Source organism: Engraulis encrasicolus, chromosome 16, assembly GCF_034702125.1.
Source record: "Engraulis encrasicolus isolate BLACKSEA-1 chromosome 16, IST_EnEncr_1.0, whole genome shotgun sequence".
In the NCBI taxonomy this organism is placed as follows: domain Eukaryota; kingdom Metazoa; phylum Chordata; class Actinopteri; order Clupeiformes; family Engraulidae; genus Engraulis; species Engraulis encrasicolus.
In genome coordinates, this window is record NC_085872.1 from 12,048,594 (window position 1) to 12,064,524 (window position 15,931).

The following is a 15,931-nucleotide window of genomic DNA, read 5'->3' on the forward strand; positions in this document are numbered from 1 at the left end:
CAAACTGAATGCGTTTGGGTGCGAGTGACCGATGAAGTTGATATAATGGTGATCAAGTCCTTGCACCGGTGACAAGTATCCGGGGTGTTGCTGTGGTGGGGTTGATAAAGATACCGGCGAGTAGCCGATGGTTGGACTCCGCGATGAACTGTGCCATGAAAAGTGTCCAGTGGGGCTCTGTTGGAACATGGACTCAGACGGGCTGGGACTGTGGTATTCTGAGGAAGAGTGCAATTGGCACAAATAGTCTGAGGTGTCGGGAAGCGCGCCTAAACTGCTGAACAGGGGGTCCGTGACGACGCGGGACTTGGATTGCAGGAACGTTAAAATCCTTGCGTACTTGTTGTCTTTAGTCTCCATCCGCTCCACGGTGGTGAGGTAGTGGACAAGGTTTTTCATACACTCGTGGTATCCATAGTGGAAATAGTTGGCGAACTCTGCAAACAGTTCTCCTGTAATGAGACGAAATAATTAGTATAGGGAGAAACGTTTGTGGTGCTCAATGTCAGTCAATACAGCAATGAATATTCTTGAAACATTTCCGCGTAATCCATACCAAAAAATATCTACTGATATAATGCATTTTAAAGCTACGACGCAGAGCCTGAACTGTAGACGGACTCTTCGCACACACGCAGTTGAGTCCTGCGCGCACGTTAGGAAAGTTCCGTCAGTGCCCCTCGCGAGACAACCTGCCTACCGCACCAAAGTGGCAAGTGGTACAAGTACATACCTTTCTCTCTTCCTCGGGGGAAATCAGCAGAGTGGAGGGCTCTGAGGTACTGGACTGTCATTTCCAGAATTTCTGCTTTCTCCAACTTTCCAGAGTTCTGTGAATCAAAGAATGAAACTCGTGAGCCCCTTTATGTTGTTGCGTTTCAGCATTGACTGCTGACCGTTAGTCCATAGCGGCAGAGTGTTATTTTGCTATTAACAAAAGTAGGGTTGGTAAATGATGATGCGTCAGTGAGAAATACAGAAATAATTTTAAAATGTAATTGGTTCATACTGCGAAGTAGATGAAATTGCGCGTTTGGCACGGAGCCACTCTGGAGCGCAATACACGTAGGCTATTACGCGTAGCCTATGGGCACCCAGCTCGTCTGTTTATTACTCTAACATCAATACGTATATCACAAACAAAAATGGGAAATAGTTGGGAATATTTTGGCAAATTGAGATTTGTACACATACCTGTTTAGCGAGCGCCATTGGAACAGTTTTCCCGAGTTCATTCAAACAGCGGTTTATGCGGTCCCGTCTGCGCTTCTCTATCACCTTATGCGAGACTGGAGTTCTCTGTAAATGACAAAGGAACAGTAATTAGAATTTAGAAATCACAACATTGTGGAAAACATTGCAAGATGCGTTTGCTATGGAAAATAGCAAAATTGTAACGTTCAAAACATGTCCTCCATGTCAGCACAGATCATGGGTAAATCTATAGAACGCTCGTTGTGCGTTTCCGAGATGATCATTATAAACTACGCGTAACCCCAGCTGTGCAACTAGACAGCGGAAAGCTCATACAATTATATAGTGAGTACTTATGACACAAATTCATGGAACTGCATAATACAAAAGAGTTTTCGAAATACGTGAAGATCATTGTAGGCAACACAAGTATTTGGAATCGACTGTGGCTTGGCAACTTTGCGCGCGCAAACTATGCCCGTAGCTAACCAAAAATATTACCATAACCCATTGTCAGGTGTGGTATACAGGCACTAGCCTATATGTAATATAGAAAATTAAATATATGACACAAAACAAAAACACACTGAAACACACAAAATAATTGAAAAGGATAGGCTGAGATAGAGGATGTTATCTACTTACTTTGCGGTCCTTCATCCTGGACGCCATTAGTTGGTAAACAAGAAAACAGAAAAGTAGGCTATATTTCTCCAAGGCAGTTTTACCACTGTGCTGGTACCAGTTAACTGTGTGGACTGAGGTGTCTGACTAAACTCGAGCCTTTATAAAGCGATCATGCAAGGGGGCTCAAGCATTCATTGCCATAAATTATTCCACAGGATTAAAAGCAAGGCGTTGGGTAAATGTGTGCATTTAGGATCAGTTAAAGAAATAGTAAAAATCTGAAGCAGTAGGGTAGCAGGGGGCAGACCTGCTTTGTTAATCCACGTGGCTGTTCAAAAGACACGTGATTACTTTAAGAATATTATTTGCATAGTAACAACCCAGGCGGGAAATGCGAACTGAGCGCCGAGTCCCCCTGATCCTCCAGGGCGCAGTGCGCGCGCGAGGAAAACAAAGCAGCAGTGAAAAGGGTTCTCTTTCTCCCAACCTCGCGTTTCTCACACGATCGCCTGTTTACAAATCCCAGCAAGCTATCTTAACTTCCATCCAGCCACAGTCTGGGAGTTAAGGCCTGTCCAGTAACATTAGAGTAATTAAGTAAGCCTTTAATAGGCTGTTCCGCCAAGTTCAAGGGAGATCTTTTGGAGATGGAGTCCCCCCGTTTGTTCCCAGCGTTTCTCACACGACTTGGTGACACATCCATCCTTTATGGGAGATGGCAAGCTTTTTGTTTACATTCTCTATTTTTGTTCCAGGCCTCGGCAGGTGTGGGATTGAGGCTGGCACACGGGTTTCGCCTCTGTCCAAGCCAGAGACTCCAGGCGTCTTTGGCACACGAGGGTTACCCACCACTGGATTCTTTTTGGAGAGGCTCAATTTGTATCCTATTATCCTATACGAAAATGTCTATTGAAATGAATGAATAGTTTCATTGGCCTAAATTTTAATAATGCTGTGAAAGAAAGGAGGAGAAATAAAGAAGAATGCAGCTGGCTCTAATGCGCATTATTCTCCATCACCTGCGAAAAGGGGAGCCTGGAGACCTCTATTCATTTGCCTAATTTCGGTCAACTTAACAAACTTTGTGAGAAATTATTCTGGTATTGTTGTGAAGGATGAAGCTTTCTGATCGAATTAACAGCATGTTTTGATCCGGTAAATGTCATTAGAAAGAAAGAAACAATCGCGTTTAAAGGGGTCTGGGTAATGCGCCAAGTGGAGACGCCAAAGCGCCAAGTCCACAAAGGGAGCACGCAAATGCCACAGGGGACTTTTGTACCCTCACATTGCTCAAGTTTCCCTCAACAAAGGGCATTATTTTATACTTGAATACATTTCATACAACAATTGGCTGTTTTCTTCAAACATATTTTCACAGCAAGGTTAACAACAGGTTTATTGTGTGCGCTCCGTTCCACGGTCTCAGACGCGGTTTCGTGCGCCAAAATGGTCTGCTTGTCTTTTTAAAATCGGGTTTCGTCTTGAAAGACTTGTCGTGTCTGAAAGTAAAATAACGGATATTATTCAAAACTACAAAGATTTTTTGATTTTAGATTTTAGATTTTTCTTTTTTAAAAAGGCTGGCGTAATATGTAAATAAACAAATAAATATATACATAAATAAACTTCAAATACGTTGAACCAACGGAGATGTACAATCATAAAGGACAAACAGCTAGTGAATCACGTGAACTCTCACAATTTATATTTAATTTTTAATTTATATATATATATATATTATATTTATATATATATATATATATATATATATATATATATATATATATAGATAGATAGATAGATAGATAGATAGATAGATAGATAGATAGATAGATAGATAGATAGATAGATAGATAGATGGATATATGGATATATGGCTAGAGGCAGACCGACATTTTAAAATGCATCCAACCAATTACAATACGCAATGCGTCTCTCTAAATATATGAAATACAACCACAACTACACCACATGAGCAGTGAGTAACCTTGTACTCGTGCATCAATTAAGAGTAGCGCCGGGAGGCAGCTGCTTAGTTTCTATGTCTACCCAAGAACGCATTACATCACTCCATCCCTGTATCTAATACGAATGACACCTTGTTGATTTTCGTGGTTTCCTAACACGGGTGAATGATTTGGAATGCCTGTGCTGATAAAAACGTGATCATATGGACTGGAAACCTCGTGCGTCCTCGTGCGTCACAGAGAAGCACAGAGTAGAGATATACATATGAGCAAGATTTATAAACACGATCGTAAGTATTGCATCGTATCTAACCACCATGACATGACATGAACATTGATTTTTACTTTGTCATACGATGTTTGATTTCCAACTATACCTCTCATAGCCCTCTCAATGATCCGGGTTTACAAGGATGACTGAGAGGATCATATTGCTTCTGCATATACCTACCTCAATAACAGACTATTGCTTATTTTTCTGGCACACTGCAGTATTTTACATTTCCCTAAGACATACTCATGCACATGTGTAGCCATGCTCATTGTATTTAGACTTTCATATTCCATTCAGCCAACATGCATGTATAAGTTTCTGTGGTATGACTATCAACACACTGGATTACATTACCAGACACCTTCATTGGGATAAATAAAAGAAACCTGAGGATCATAAAAGTGAATTTCATGAAAGTGCTTCCCGGGGAGCTCGAATATTGTTTTTTTTAATGACGAGGGGATAACTAGCCTGTATAGTGCAATTATAGACACATAACTGCGCCAAATAAGAGTAATCCTTTTGGAATTATCTGGTGTTCTGTCTGATGCTGTTTCCTTTATTGATTGAAAACTTCGTAAAAATATATTAGTTCTATGCACATGACATAAACATAATGGCTTGACATATAAAGCAGAGCAGCTACCTGGAGCTTTAATAGGATCTGTAAGGAGTTACCATGTGAAAGAGAATCACTCTGGCAGGCCTCAACGACAGTGCGTTCATGCATGTCACCATGATTACACTAGTAGCCTAGGCCAACAGCTTGCCTTATTCCCTTGTAAAACAGGCCTACAAAGGTTTCCACATAGACCACCCTCTTTCGCATTCTTTATATTGAGACAACGACGGGATAGAAAACATGCTGATCCCTTAAATATTTAAAACAATGTCGAAAATATAGACCTGTCGTAATCTTATATTTGCTGTGTCACACTAAATGCATTCAATCGGAGAACTGTTCAGAAGGTTACGAATGGACATGTAGTTGCGGCACATAAACGTCTTTTCAGCCCGTGACACCTCCAAGTGTACGATTCAAAAACTCGTAAAGTTAATAAATTGGCTTACAGCGGTTACTGTGAGTGTGTCTGAATATTCACCACATACTAACCCTTCAATCGTGTTTATTTAAAAGTATTTTCAAACTAATGATATCTTTCGACAATGGGTATTTGTCGCAGACTGAAGCCTTCCAGAATCATGCGTTTATATACATTTCTACATCAGTTTGATGCGTTGTCAGGCTCCGCTTAGTGACCCGCAGTGACCCCAGGCAGTCGCCATCACGGTCCTTTAGCTTTGTGCGCCATCGTGAGTCTGTCTCGCATAATTTCACACGGCTCCTATTGTGCCACCCTTACCGAAAGCTTATTTTCACACACTTCTTGGTAGGCCTATATGTGCCATTGGAAACAAAATAAAGCAAATGTAGCCTACACACCTCGAACTATTTTTGTTAGTTTTAAATAGGCTACTGTGCCAACTCGAATGCAAAACAAATGTTGGTATGACTTTGTCAATGTGTTTCTATAGGTCTATAAATTGGTGTTATACAAAAATCCTTTGGATTGGGTAGGCCTAGGCCTACATGGGAAAACTCAGACTACTTGAGACTGCTTGAGGATACCATTTATGAAAAGTTATGTGATGCTTCCGATGGATCTATTCAAACTTCACACAGGACCGTTAGGTTGATGACTGGTGATTATGCAGACTCGGCGGCAGAGGATGCTGTTGTGCAAATCCAGGGTTAGGTTAAGCCTACGTCATGGCAACTCAAACTAGGATCGTTGACATAGGCCTACCGTGCGTGTTGGCTACATTTCACAAGGTATTATAGGCTACGTCGTTGTTACATGCTACTCAGAGGCAAACATAATGAGTCACTTTTCGCATATGATTAATACATTTCATTCTCATAGCACCACATTAGACTTAAACAGCCGATTAAATAAAGGACATCGAAGCAGTATGCAATAGAGTGGCTGTTTAATGTGCTTTTTGTGAGTTTATTTTTTTTTTAACTGTTTTTCCCGAATGCGACACGATAGGCCAATTACTTTTTTGTAAACGCTTGATAGGTCTTGCAGTCGTTCTTCTCTCCCCTTACCTCTTGGGTCTGTATCTAATGGCATTGTCTGCAGGTTACCCCAAGGCAAGTGTCCATCCATGTGAAAAAAGTTACTGAAACTAAACGACCAAGGTGATCCCTCTGAAAGGAAATGTTGCGCCTTTATTGCCAAACCACCTGTTTCAAAGGTGTAGGCTAAAGTTACTCACAAACGCTCCTAATTGAGGGAGTATTGTGTTGTGTAGGCTATAGCCAAAGTTTATGTGTATGCATTTTTCTTAACGCCGCCCAATGATAACTCTTCTCACAATGTCTAACGTCAAAAATATTCCACAACCACTCCTATTGGCCAAACAAGCTACCCGGTTTACGAATTGGACAGCTCTGAGCACCACATCCTCTACAAGATTTCTGCATGGTTCGTCTTCGGAGCTATTCTTCAGGTTTGTGAAATCGTACACATTGAACGTCTTTATTGCTTTTAAATGAACTCATCGGGTTGCTTTAATAACGCCCACGGTATACAGTGCTAGAACGTGTTGGTAAGAGGTGAAAGAAGATAGAGTTGAAAGAAGATGTAAGCGACTAGTGAAAAATGTGAACAAAGCGCATTGTTGCCGTTTTCTTAAGATTTTTACGTGGTGTCAAATGAGACCTGGACCTTTCCTGTTGTATTTCTTGATTCTCGTGTTCAGTGGCACATAGAGTTGTATTGGCAACGTTACAATTGCAGATGCAAATAGCGGGACTTCGCCAAACAAATTTAGCAACCACTGCTTGCATAAGGCGTTCTTTTTGTGGCGTACTGGTGCGCTGAGAGTTTCCTCTCCCATCGCCCGAGTCTGCGGCCATTAATCTAGAATCACGCACACATCGAGGAACAGCCATACTTGCCTTTCGTCGACATTGTGTTGTTTTCCTGGACATGTAATTGTGTATCTGTATAGTATACTGTACTGTCTCACATTAATGGTTGCACCCTTGAGCTTTGGCCGTGTCATCTGGCGCTGTCATGGTACAAAGCCTAAAAGAAGAAGCTGAGAGCGAAGGGGTGGCGACATTGTTGTTGTGTGACAGTCAACTTTGTTTGGAAACGGTTGTCAGCGTGCTGGGCTCGCAGCACGCCTTGAAAAGAGCGGTCTAGTGACACCATTGTTAGTTAATTAGCTAATATTACAACGAGTTTAAAATGGGCTACAATGTGTTCATTGTTGCAAGACTATGCTGTAGCATCCCGCCCTGTCGTTCCACGAGGGCTGCGTGCTGCCGCCTGCTTGTCGCACGACTGTTCTAATTGACATGGGTACAAGACAAGCTATAAGTAAATCAATGGAGCAGGATTCCTTCTTGCCCTGTCTTTCTGTCCGATTTGTTTTACGTCTGCACGTGTAATTGCTAGTTTTAGTGACTTGATGTGAAGTGTTCTAGTAGACCTACTAATGGGACAGTATTAGAACATGTCATCCAATGATAAAACAAGTTGCCCTGGGACATCTTGAAGGTTGTAGTTTGTCTGGGTACGCCCTCACATGTTAAACTGTCGCTCGCCAGGTGTTCCCTCGTGTTTCCCCTTAGCTCCGCAAACTGGTGAGAGCCAGGTACCCTGATGTCACCTTTCCATCAAGGCCCTGTGCTGAATGGTCCTCAGAATTCCTCCAACCTTGATATAGGCTACCTCAACATTAAAAATTGATTACATTGAAAAGAAGACAGAAGACCTAATATGAGATGCTGGCCACAGGGCTGATATTATTCAGGCTCCATGCCTGATTTCAGGCTTGACAGAGTTTGCAAAAATAAAAACATTGATAATAATTAGCCATTAGGTTATTCTTATCTCAGAAAGTGTTACAGGTTCAGGGGTTTCTTCTACTATCAGGCTTGAATAATGGTCATACACAGGCTATTAAATGTTTGAATAATGTGTCAAAATAGGCCTACGTTACGTCACTATGCAGTATCTTGTGGTCGTCGTTAGAGCAAGGGTAAAACTTCAGGCTCAGGATTTTTTTTCACTATCACCCCTGTGGCCAAACAATCAACTAACCCCTTGTAGTCACTGAGGGTCACAGAGTTGTTTGGTCCTGAAATTTGTAAGTTCCAGGGGGTCGACATGTGTTTTGTTGTTGTTGTTGTTGTTGTTGTTGTTGTGCTTTGCTTTGAAATGCGACACGCTTTCAAAGAAAATGTGAACAAGTGTGACATATAGTGTCCTCTATATGCTGTAGTTACCCTTTCTGTTTTATAGGTTTTGTTTGGGTTGTTACAAATGCTCAGCAGGAAAGTATAGTGGTAGCACTGCCACTGTTGCGTGTGCATTTGTTCACTCTTGAAGTCAGTTCTGCTGCCTCAGCCAGGGTAGAGGAATGTAGAGAATGTAGGGTGCACATAGTGGTTTTGAGCTAGGCCTCTTTCTTCCCCCTGTTCTTCAGAAAGAAGATAAGCCACATCCTGTATGTCCTTGTCAATCCCCTCTTCCCCTGTTGCTCTGGATGAATAAGACTATACATAAGGGCAGCTATGGCTCAATGGATAGAGCGCTGGCTTTTAGATCAGGGGGTTGCAGGTTCAAATCCCACCCTTACCAGCACCTTCATCCATTGCTGAAGTGCCCTTGGGCATGGCACCTAACTCCATATTGCTCCAGGGCCTGTAATGGATAACATCATTGTAAAGAAGACAGAAAAGCAGACAGAAGAGCTAATATGACATGCTTGGCCCCCGTGCCTGAGTTTGACATCCCTAGATTAATCCTACAACAAGCTCAACCTGGAAAAATCGTGTAGAGAGTGGTTGTGACATAGTATTGTGAGAACTCAAAATGTTGCTCAAATTCTAATGGCAGCCATCCTAAATCCGGAAAGCCGGGGATATGAAGGAAGCCTAGCTGGAGGCTCTCACCGCGAGAGGCTTGTCTGGCTCCTTCCACCACAAAAGAAACCGGATGTAGCCTAAAGGGTGACTCCAGCAGGCCCTCCCTGCCTACTTTTTTCCCCTTTGCTGAGGTCTGTGGAGAGTGACAGGAAAGCCAGTGAGATCGCAGATTTGTTCGACAGGCATTCTATGTAAAGTGGTTCAAGGCTTTGTAATGTCGCAAACATATGTGTGTTTGTCTGTCTCTGTGTGTGTTTCATGCTACATACTGGATTCATATCATTTCCATCCTTTGCTCCTCTTGGCCTCCATTTATTCTCCAAACACACACGTCTAAGAGTATGCTTATGTTGTGTACACATACAGAACACATATATTACTACACTCTTTTTCACTTTTTTAACCCAATTTCATTAGAAGACCATGGGATATTTGGATGGGATATTGGATATTATATGTCTCCTAAGCTTTCCTATTTGGAGGGCAAAGCTGCCTTACACCTATCCTGATTATCATCGACTTTCAAATCTCTTCGAGGCTTGGTCTGACCAAGAGCATAACAATTAACATTTCCCAAACGGCATTTCCCAAACGGCCTGGCTTGGTTTGCGAATGATTGTTTGCTTCCCAACAAAGTGGGAGGAGTTCCCGATTTTGCGGGAGCTCAGAAAGTACTTGCCTTGCTCTTGGCCTGACTGGTAGCAACGTTGAAGCTGTTGCGTCACTAGGAGGGCACGGCCTGGCTGCCTTACACCCTCCTTTGGCTGACAGATCACGGTCATATCCATAGGAACAGCTGTTATCGATATAGATACACTCTTCAGTAGCCCAAGGAATCTCCAGCAGATTGGACTGTTTGTTGGTAGTGTGATGGAAGGGAAGCACAGCACAGGGCTGGGCTGGCCATGTGGCATATCGGGCATTTCCAGGTGGGCCTGCACTCTCGTGGGCCCCTATTTTCAGAAATGTAAAAAAACAATCTTTTAATAAATGCACATTTATGAAAATAGGGGTCCGTGAGGGTGTGGGGCCCACCGGTGAGTCAGTTGTGCATCGCTAATCATGAAGGGGCCCTTTAAGCCAAAAGTGTCCGGGCCCTATTTCTCCCCCAGTCCAGTCCTGGCACAGCATGGTTATGGTGACTTGGGTCAGGGGTTAGGAGCAACACACTGGCTGTTTTCTCTACACAGTCACACATTCGGTCTGTTCCTTTTCTCTTCGGTTTGCTCTGCTTCTCCTTAGTCTCTCTCTCTCTCTCTCTCTCTCTCTCTCTCTCTCTCTCGCTCTCTCTCTCTCGCTCGCTCTCTCTCTCTCGCTCGCTCGCTCTCTCTCTCTCTCTCTCTCTCTCTCACTCGCTCTCTCTCTCCCTCTCTCTGTGTCTATCTCTCTCTCTCTCTCTCTCTCTCTCTCTCTCTCTCTCTCTCTCTCCTTCCATTCTCTGTCTCTCTTTGTCTCTCTGTCTCTCTCTCTCTCTGTCTCTCTGTCTCTCTCTCTCTCTCTCTCTCTCTCTCTCTCTCTCTCTCTCTCTCTCTCTCTCTGTGGGTCTGGGCTGAAGCCAGAAGCCAGTTGACAGACTGCTTATTGTTATGGAGAAGGGAGGGAGGTTACTGTCGTCCAGTCCCCAGCCCTGCCTCGGGTCAGAACATCACAGCCTTATTTACTAAATCAAAACATCACCCCATATTAGAGAGAGAGAGAGAGAGAGATGGAGAGAGAGAGAGAGTGAGAGATAGAGAGAGAACGATAGAGGGAGAGATCTAGGTGGTATGATTTAACATATTGTAAATATTGTACAGTAAGACTGATATAACGTTTGATCTGTTTTGTATACACTAACTCTATTCTTCTGTCTTCACAAGTGACTATTTGAAAATTGGTGTTGGTGTTGGTGTTGGCGAGGGCAGCTCTTTGTGTGGTGAGGACTGCCGTGTGTGTGCGTGTGTGCGTGTGTGCGTGTGTGCGTGTGCGTATGCGTGTGTGTGCGTGTCGGTTGGGGGGTGTTCTGTTTCATGTTTCTGTGTGTGTTTGTGAGTCAGTGTGGAACACAAACGTTGAGGAAGTGGAGCCCATGTCATTGAGAAGGAGGCTATTTACACAGACTACATTCACATGACACATCACATCCAGGAAGCAGAAGGGGCCAGTTAAGTAGGTCAAGGAACACCATAATAACACCCAGATATTCAAACACAAAAGAGGTGCTGACTTGATAAGGTGTAAAATAACATGTTACCGCAGTAGTTCCCAAACTGGGGGCCGGGACCCCTGGGGGGTGGTTGCGGAAGTTCGTTCTGAAGGGGGGTCGCGGACAAAAGAGACATCGCATAAAAACAGGAAATCCACAGGTTAACAGCTAATAGTTAATATTTACCGTCCTGTGGATTTATAGCAATCCTTAGCGGACAAACTATTAATGGAAAATCTAGTAATATTAATTGCCGGAAATATTCTTTATATAGGCTATATACATACATATATATATATATATATATATATATATATATATATATATATATATATATATATATATATATATATATATATATATATATATATATATATATATTAGGGGGTCCCTGCTGAAAAAGTTTGGGAACTACTGTTTTAACACATTTTGCTCTGAAAGATACTTCAGATAAATCTGTTGTTTGGAAAGCAAAAGGTAATGCATTCCATTTTCGTGTAACTGTCTTCTGCTGTCATTGTCAACCTGCAGTAATTGTGCATGTCCTCCATTATTCCTCCCTCTTAAGACCACCCAAGCTTGCATTGGTGATTAAAGATGGACATTCATGGTTAGAGCTACTGGAACTTTCTTTTGGTTGAATCTATTCAGCATGTATGGTTGGGCAAGAATACTATATTTTAAATACCACAGCTGAAGAGTGTATTGTTTCTAGGTGTAATAGTTTAATTGATTGGCAGGTTGGCAAAGGATGGTGATTCAGACCTTGTACATACAGTGCGGTACAACAGTCATAGGGCATTGCGTCTACACACAGGATGATGAGTCTGTCATCATTGTCTTGCTTCCAGTGGTGAAGTTTGTGGTAAACATGCAAGTGCAAACTTGGTCCATTGTGAAAATTTGATAATGAATCACTTTGTCCATTACGTTTATGTGCTCATCAGTGGTCGATGGTGCTCGTGTGTCAGTGGTAAGATGACACTTAAAGGGTAACCTTTACCCTATATTCCCTGAGTCAGTCACATTCTGTCACCCAGCACACAGACAGACCACAGGCACCCTCTCTGCCCCACCCCCCCAGCATTGGAAGCCACTTGTAAGTAGTATTTGACCTCATCACACGGGTCAATGGGTGCGTCAGCCAAAGCTGCTAGTCCAGACAATTCCAGTAAGGCTAACAGCCCTGCTGTCCAGCTAGGATACGAAACAGAAGAAGAGGAAGGTGGGGATGATAAAATGGAAAGAGAATGAGAGAAGGTAGTTTTAGCCCATTAAGACACAGCGTTATAAATTTGCTTTTACTGGAGTGCCAATGACCAAGTCGTAGTGCATTACTAAAGGCCCTGTGTTATGTCATAGTATTATAGCACTAAAGTTGTTAAAGAAAATGAGAAGAGTTTGAAGAAGGCCAGACAGCAGAAACGTCACTTCACCATTAAAACATGGAGCAGAGTGTGCGGTGTGATTCTTCTCATTTTCTTTAACATGCACAAGAAGCCAGCACCTCAAGAAAGACTTCCTTGGTGTGCGTTACCTCCCTATTTTTCTAAAGTGCTATGGTAGTTACATTTCAATGACTATTACAGAGTGCCACTGGAGGTACGGCGCGCATTAAGGGGCTACGGGACTACACAGGAAGACTTAAAGATATAATGGGAAAACTTAATAAGCTAGATGTCTTTCTAAACACACAGAGAGATGGATCGTTACATAATAAAGAAAAGAAGAAGTACTAACAAGCAACACAGGAGGCGAACATGCATATTATCTGTCACCCAGGAATGAACAGACATGATTTATTTTGGGAAGGAAAGGAAATGGTGTGAATCGTGTAGATGCTGAATGTGAGGTCGGAAGAGGCTGCCAGGTCACGGGTTGCATACTTCCATTGTAGCAGAGATTCTTTAAGTATATAGAGATATGCCAATGTAATAGGTTGCTATGGGCACCTAACATGACCAGGTTCCGGTCTGCCCAAAGGGGCGTGTCATAATACTCCTAGCATTGAATAGAACAGTCCTTAGGTCTGCCTAGGTCTACCTCCCCCTTGCAATAATAGAACCCGGAAACAATGGGCAAATGGAACCTCTCTCTCTCTACTCTCTCTGATTGTAGGCTCCTGTCCCACTTCCTGCTTTCCACCTGCCCTGCTTGTCTGGGGACTTGGCAAGCAAACACTGGGGAGCGTTTTTGTGGGTGGGTGGGTGGGGGGGGGGGTACCCATACCCATACTCATGCACGCACATGTGCGCACACACACACACACACACACACACACACACACACACACACACACACACACACACACACACACACACACACACACACACACACACACACACAGGTATGCTTTTGAATCCAAGATACATTATATGTCTTTAAATCTATTCCACGTACAGGATAATGTGATGCCGGGGTCAATAATTGTGTCAATAACACTTAGTGTCAGTGTCAACAGACCATACCACTCATTGGGTCAGTTAGGAATGCATATCGGACCTCTGATGGCATTGCTTCATCAATGTTTAAACAGATACTCTCAAAATAGAACAGAACGTCAATAGTTGTAGGTAATTAACAGTTTGCTGCATTGTTGCACTAGCACACCAGTTGTTCCTAGGAATCACCTTTACATTCGTTTTGTCTAGACTATTGTACTTTATTTTGCAATTTTGTTTGTGGTTCAACCTCAAATTGTGCACCGTTCTGGCAACTGAATGCTGTAATAGACATCGAAAAGCTCTACTACCGTATCACTACAATACTATATCATGCTGCGCAGAGCCTGGTAATGCATTACGAATTGGTCATTGCCATTCTGATTGCATGTCTTAAGAGTTCAATGCTTTTGTCTTTCTCATTGACAATTAATGAAAATGTACTAAGGAATTCTGTAATTATTCATCATTTGGGAATTGTTAAAGATCCATCCGTTCCGTTGATGTTCACAGGTTATATAATATTCATCTCTTTGTTGCTTTAGTAAAGCTGGCAATCTTCAGTCTATGATGACACATCTATGACCTTGACATGTTGACTACTCAATAAGCAGACACAGGTCAATGGGATGGATTGCAGTCAGCATTGGAGACAGCTTAGAGCTTAGAGGTAGTCTTTCTCAACGGGGGCGGTACAGCCCCCCTGGGGGCGTTGGGGAGCTCTAGGGGGCGTTGAGAAGGATACAGCTGAGAGGGGGTAGCTTAGTTGCCATTGGGGGGGCATTAGACCATTTCACTATTAATACTAAGGAGGCGTTGGCATGCTTATGATGAGGTCAAGGGGGCGTTGGAAGGATTGTGATGAGGCCAGGGGGGTGTTTGTTCAAAAGAGTTTAAGAAACCACTGGCTTAGAGGTTGATGCTAGTGAGGTTAAAAGGCCTGCTGCTGTGTATGGGATTAGGAGTGGGGTAAAGCCGGTCAGGACCATATCGCAATCTCATAGTTAGGCTAAGTGATCCGGCTTTGGATGCTGCTAATGAGTTATTAACAACCCAACTCTTCATCCTCCACCCCCCCACCATAACAAGTCATCAGACAGGCTCATAGGGCAGTCATGGGTAAGCGCTTAGGGCGTCAGACTTGTAGCCCAAAGGTTGTCGGTTCGACTCCCGACCCACCAGGTTGGTGGGGAGGAGTAATTAGCCAGGGCTCTCCCCCATCCTCCTCCATGACCGAGGTACCTTGAGCATGGTACCATCCTAAAGCACTGCTCCCTTTTGGGCGCTGCCCCCTTGCACAGGTGAGGCATAAATGCAATTTTGTCATGTGCAGTGTTCACTTGTGTGCTGTGTCACAATGATTATGGGAGTTGGAGTTTCCCAGTTGGGCTTTTGGTTTTCAGAATAACATTGCCAATTTCCACTGATTGTGCAGTCAAACATACAGTGTATTCAGAACACATTCTGTATGAACCAGTTAGTTGTGGGAATAAAAAATGAAAACTTTTCTTCAATACTAAGCTCATTGCTTGATTACAATATCGCTGCTGAATCACAGATGTGTGTGTGACAGGAGCTCAGCAGAAGAGGGGGCTTTCACTGTTCTCCAGGCTCCGCCATGTGCATTCTTGCTGGATAGCTTACCCACACTCCCAACAGCTATTCCCTTCCCCTCCCTCACGTTTTTCCAAAGCATTTAGTTGAGTGAAATCAGGGGTGCATTTCTCGAAAGTGTTGTTGTTAGCGAGTTAGCAACTTGAGTAGTTGTCAATGGGAGATTGCATTGCACACAACAAAGTAGCTAATGTAGTTGGCAACTATGGTTTTGAGAAATGCACCCCAGTTTTGTTCAGGTGACATGTGCATTTTGCAAAACTGTGTCCTAAATCCTTTTGGTTGCACTCTGTAGTAGCCCATAGCTAGCCTTAGTTGTATATTTCAGCTGTTCAGAATCAGTGTATCCATTTCACAATCAATTGAATGTCCATTTCTGTGCAGTTGGGTTATGCTACTGCTTTTCTCTGCACCCTCCCCCTCCTTCCCAGTGTGTTTGTGTGTGTGTGTGTGTGCCTGGGTGCACACACTCACTTGGCTGACCAGTGTGGGGTGACTGGTAGGGCAGCTCTGTCATTGGCTCATCCTTGCAGCAAGCCAAGTATGGAGGGTCTCTGCTACCAGCTTGGGGGCTGGAGGGGGCTGGAGGAGGGGAGTGAGGGGTGTGTGTTACCTTTCGCCTGGAAACCTCCAAGAGTCAACCATGTGGCTTGTGTGGCATGTTTCTCTGAGGACCAGCTG

The 15,931-nt window shown here is 43.3% G+C and overlaps 2 protein-coding genes across 2 annotated transcripts in view; one reads left to right on the forward strand and one right to left on the reverse strand.

The window, feature by feature from the left end:
• helt (helt bHLH transcription factor) overlaps positions 1–1,869 on the reverse strand; it is a 1,896-nt gene extending 27 nt beyond the window's left edge. The window contains exons 1-4 of the mRNA XM_063220193.1: positions 1,840–1,869; positions 1,195–1,299; positions 734–830; positions 1–452 (exon numbers count right to left, since the gene is read on the reverse strand). The exon at positions 1–452 is cut by the window's left edge and continues 27 nt beyond it. Coding sequence (XP_063076263.1) covers positions 1–452; positions 734–830; positions 1,195–1,299; positions 1,840–1,866 — 681 coding nt within the window. The 5' untranslated portion in view covers positions 1,867–1,869. The remainder of the gene's footprint in view (positions 453–733; positions 831–1,194; positions 1,300–1,839) is intronic.
• Positions 1,870–6,488: 4,619 nt separating this feature from the next.
• Positions 6,489–15,931, forward strand: part of acsl1a (acyl-CoA synthetase long chain family member 1a) — a 44,620-nt gene continuing 35,177 nt past the window's right edge. Inside the window, exon 1 of the mRNA XM_063218607.1 lies at positions 6,489–6,579. The gene's annotated coding sequence lies outside the window, so the exon portion shown is untranslated. The remainder of the gene's footprint in view (positions 6,580–15,931) is intronic.